The following is a 4,975-nucleotide window of genomic DNA, read 5'->3' on the forward strand; positions in this document are numbered from 1 at the left end:
ACAAGGAAGGACACTACATAATGATCAAGGGATCAATCCAAGAAGAAGATATGACAATTGTAAATATTTATGCACCCAACATAGGAGCACCTCAATACATAAGGCAAATGCTAACAGCCATAAAAGGGAAAAGCGACAGTAACACAATCATAGTAGGGGACTTTAACACCCCATTTTCATCGATTATTCTTTATTACCTCTGTTTGGCAGGCTGTCTCTCAGTTGTAAGGCATAGGCCTACAAACCCCAAATTCCAGCTCATGGAGCCTTGGAGAGTGACATTCCTTATTGCAAATGGTACTTGATCTAAGCTCCCAGAGATTCCAAGCAGGGAGGGAACTTCTGCCATACCTTTTACTCATGAGACCGAGGAATACTCGGTTTTACTTCTCCAGTGATACCTGCTTTTAAAATGATACACCACTTGGTTCTATCAAAGTATTTTCTAGATTCAACTACATGCTTTCTATGAGAAAATGAAGGGATCGTGATCTTATTTCACAACTGTACTCAGTCTTACTGTACCAGTATTGCATTCTGAATATTGGTGCAGAAAGATGTTTAAAATGCAGCCTTCTGTGAAGGGAGAGAAGTGGTCTGCCTCATTTGGAAGTCTCCTGAGCACTCTATTGATGTGAATAGAGCCAACCTGTGCTTCTTGGCTCGCATGTTTTGAATTCTATGTCTCCAAATAAATTTATGATGAGAAAAACATGACCAACTTTACAAATTACAAACATTTTAAAGACAAATATTAACTGTTAGATTGATACCAAATTCAAGGAAACAAAAGAAAACAGATTTCCACTTCACGTTCATTCCCAGTAATAGATGTTTTTGAATTCCTCTTCAGTCGCTGTGCCATGGAACAAACAAGCAAGTCAAACTTCAATTTTTGTTACTTGACTAAAATGTTCTCATTTTGATGTCAGTTTTTTCTTTTAAATAATTTTACACGTATTTCCCTTATTTTAGGAAGTAATCGATATACCCTTTGCATCTTTCATGTCGCTCTTACATTAAAAAGAGTTTTAAAATTAACACTAAAAGGACTAAAATCTTTCCTTTTGCAACATTGATTGCCATGTAAGAGCTCACTTGCCCTTTGTGGAGTGACTTTTTAAAACTATGACTGAGAGCTCTGAATAAAAAAATAATATGTCATATATATCATTCATACATGATGTACTTTGTTTTACTGCCAAATACTGATAACCATTTCAAAAGGGCAAATTCCAAGTTTAAAAGGCTCTTTTGGTGACTATTTACAGTAATCTAATAAATGCTGGGACTATCACTCATTTCCCATTTATTATGATCATCTGGCCCCGGATTGTATTCTAGTGTAGTATTTTTATCAATTGAAATAATATCAAATGGAATAGCTTACAGATTGAATTTGATAATTTATTGCGTGACTCTAGGAGTTTTACGAGTGCTACAAACACATTTCCTTTTGTGAAGTGTGTGTGTTCCATATCTTTGCTGGATAATGTTCTCAGGATTTAATCTGCTTGGTACCTAAGTACACATACCTATCATTGACTTTATCAGATATTATCTGCTATGACAGTCGCATAACCAGATTCTAATTTTTAAAAGGAGAAATATAAAAGCTACCAAGAGCATGTGACAGCAAGTTTTCATCATAAACTTCAGTGCAGTCTGTACTGGCCACATTTTAGGCATAAAAACAGGAAGTATAGGCTGTGTAGATGAAGTTTGAATTTTTCCTACAGATTACTTTTGTAAAGCATCTTGTGAATATTTGCCAGCTCTCAGTTTATTAGGAGTCTGGCTAAGCAAACAAGAACAACAATAATGCAAACAAGTTATCATCTGTACAGCATGGCGAACTATACTCAATATTTTGTAATAACCTATAGGAGAAAAGAATCTGAAAAAGAATATGTATATGTATAACTGAATCACTATGCTGTACACTGGAAACTAACATGACATTGTAAATCAACTATACTTCAATAAAATTTAAAAAATTTTAAAAAAAGGCACCAAATCAAATCCTATTGACTTTATACTGAGATTTTGGGGGACCATTAAGAAGCATCATAGCTCTATCTCTCCTACTGCAAATTGCTTAATATGTCTTAAAATGGGACCAATTTATTCTAGTTTTCAAATATTTTTCTTTTTTAGAGGAACTTGACTTAAATCTGTGCATTGCCAAGGGCAAGGAGCCGAGAACATGGATAGACAGGTAAGATTGATAAAACAGTAACCCCTTCTTTGATTTTTATTTTTTTCTTTAAAAGCAGCCTTTTAAGCTTTATTTTTCATAATATTATCTGTAGAGGGAAAGTACAGAAGTGAGCAGAAATGTAGTCTCTTTTGCAGCACTTATGAATAAAGAGGATGATTAACGAGTGTAGCAGACAATGTAATAGAAAAAGAGTCTCTAGAAGTTAAACAAAAGTGCCTTCAGAATTTCCAAGGATTCCCATAATCCATAGTAGGGCTTCACTGTGCCTACCCACTGTTCTATTTTTGATTAGATTTATAAACACAGCACCACATATTTTCATGTGACTTATCGCCCAGGGGCAGAATTAGATTGACTGCGCTGAAACTGTGAGGCCTGTGAGTTTTGGGCAAGGGCTAGAGTGAAATAAGTAGTGTAATTGTTTTTGTGGAGTGACCGTGGGACCTCCTCTGTTCTGAATTACACATGGCTCAACCCTTTGACCTAACCAGACTCGGCAGTGGCTGGCGGAGCTCCTGAAGCTGTGCTGAAAGGGTCCATCGCTGACAAGTTGGAAGGTTCTCTGTCAGGCGAGGTTCGGGCCAACAATCATATTAAACTAGAGTAATTACCAGCGAGACCACGTCTGTGACCACCACAACTTCATTAACCCGTCATGATTATTTCAACAGGAAGTGCCAATGTGAGAAGTTTGTGGAATCCAAATGTAGCATGGGCCCTTTGATTAACAGAAGATATATAAATATAATTTACTAAATTTTGGATCATCTTGAAGGATGCTTTGCCAAATTATTCAAACGTTATTATGATGATTTTTTAAAAAATACATAAAGTTTGGGAAAATGCTATAAGCCATAACTAAAGTTCTTTCATTGCAATGAGCTTAATTTAAATTCTTGAAAAATAGATGACAGCCCACTGATATAATGCCCCAAAGGAATCAAAACAAAGGGGGATGCAGAGAACTTCTAGAAAAGGTTGGAGAGAATCATATGTGCTGACATTTTTGCATTTGCTGGAAATTTAATCTGTGATTCACATGATAATGATTTAGATAAATATATCTATATCTATGTATGATATGGAAGTCAGTCACTTGAAGTTTTATTTTCGATTCAGTTCTTAAATTTTCAAAGGCAATATAAGCAGAGGACTTTGGTTTACTTTCAAGCACTTGACATTTTTTTCCAAAGCTAGTCCCATTTCTGAAACATATCTAAAAAGTTTTAATCTACTTTCTTTTTTCATGGCCAGTTTTACAAATTAAAGGTCTCTATTGAAATGTTTTCTTTCTCATCTGAAGCAACTCAGGCTGAATATTAATTCAGTTCTTAGTTAAATGACATTTAATTTTTTAAAAAAGAATATGCAACTTTATATTTTTTGAGTGTTATTCTTCTACTCTGGGAACTCTAAAAGATGAAAATGGGGAGGTCCTTATCAGATCATTTACAGAAGAAAAAACACTATAATATCCTATAAGCCCCCCCAATAAAATTGCATTCAGCCCTACCCAGTCTTATTCTCATTAGCAGTGAAGAATGTGCTCCCCACGTAATCTAACATGGAATGCTTAGAGCAGACAGGTGCAAATTGCAAGCTGTTTCACTTTGGCTGTTATCCCTTAAATCGACAAAGTAAGAGACTGGGCGAACAAAAAGAGTTCCAGCTCAAGCCGAATAAATGAAAGTCTTAACAGGGACACACCAGCTGGCTAGGAGAATTCCATGTCATGGACACTAAATGTTACCTTTATGCCACTTGCCAAGGAAGACGGCTTCAATGACACCCCCTATCTTTTATTATTGAGATGACGTTGCTTCCAAACCGTATTTTGCTTTATTGTAAAGGCAACACCATGGCCGAAGTGGGTGAGAACAGAAGCCAACATACCTGTTCCTGTTTACCATCATTACACTCCTCGCAGCAATTCAGGCATGATTGGGTTCCTGGAGGTGGACCAGATTGACAGTATTTCTATCCGTGCCATTTTTTTTTTTTTTTTTTTTTTGGCTGATCCAAGCAAAGCCCCAGAGCAGTGAAACAACAAAAACAATCACCACCACCCCTCCTCCCCAGCATGATGACGGTACTGGGCTAGTTGGCCAAAAAAAAAACAACAACAGTGGTTCATGTTAGGAACACCTAAATTAATTTCGTGGAAGAGACATGCCACGCCAGGCTGCGTAGGAATCTAAGGTATGCATCTCTGAAAAGGGACCCTGAGTCTGTCATTCCAAAGTTGCTTCTTCCCATGACTCCCCGCTACGCCCTGGAACCGCTGTCTGGAAGAAGCAACTTGAACTTTGGCTCTGAGGCCGCTGAGCGGGTCTGACTGCGGGGTCCTCCGCGCACGTGAAGGAGGGCGAAGACCCCGGAGCCGGCCTTGTTTACAGCCGGGCAGGAGACACAGATGCGGGCTGACGGTTTCATGAAGCACAATCGGTTGATCCCAGATGCAATCTGACTGCTCTGACTGAGCTGTGCAGTATGCAGAATTCACTCTCTTGCTGGTCTGTGCCCACCAGGCTTGGAGCCGCGCTGCCCGCGCCCCTCGGCCGTGGCTGTGAGGGCAGCCAGAGCTGGGCGCTGCCCCCGGGGACCCGATGCCTCCTGACAACAATCACATTCTTTTAGAAACTTCCTAGGTCTTGGTTGTCACTGGTTAGGAATGAGTTTGTGGCTGTGGCGCGCGTGTGTTACTCGATCGTTGATTTCCTTTCGAGTTGAGCGAGTCGGCATCAAAAGATATTT

At 38.7% G+C, this 4,975-nt stretch overlaps 1 protein-coding gene across 1 annotated transcript in view; it reads left to right on the forward strand.

The window, feature by feature from the left end:
• The first annotated feature begins 365 nt into the window (after window positions 1–365).
• LOC309608051 (uncharacterized protein) overlaps window positions 366–4,975 on the forward strand; it is a 286,253-nt gene continuing 281,643 nt past the window's right edge. Inside the window, exon 1 of the mRNA XM_082347275.1 lies at window positions 366–2,218. Within this exon, the coding sequence (XP_082203401.1) occupies window positions 2,207–2,218 (12 nt within the window). The 5' untranslated portion in view covers window positions 366–2,206. The remainder of the gene's footprint in view (window positions 2,219–4,975) is intronic.

This window comes from Balaenoptera borealis, assembly GCF_965194805.1.
Source record: "Balaenoptera borealis genome assembly, chromosome: 12".
In the NCBI taxonomy this organism is placed as follows: domain Eukaryota; kingdom Metazoa; phylum Chordata; class Mammalia; order Artiodactyla; family Balaenopteridae; genus Balaenoptera; species Balaenoptera borealis.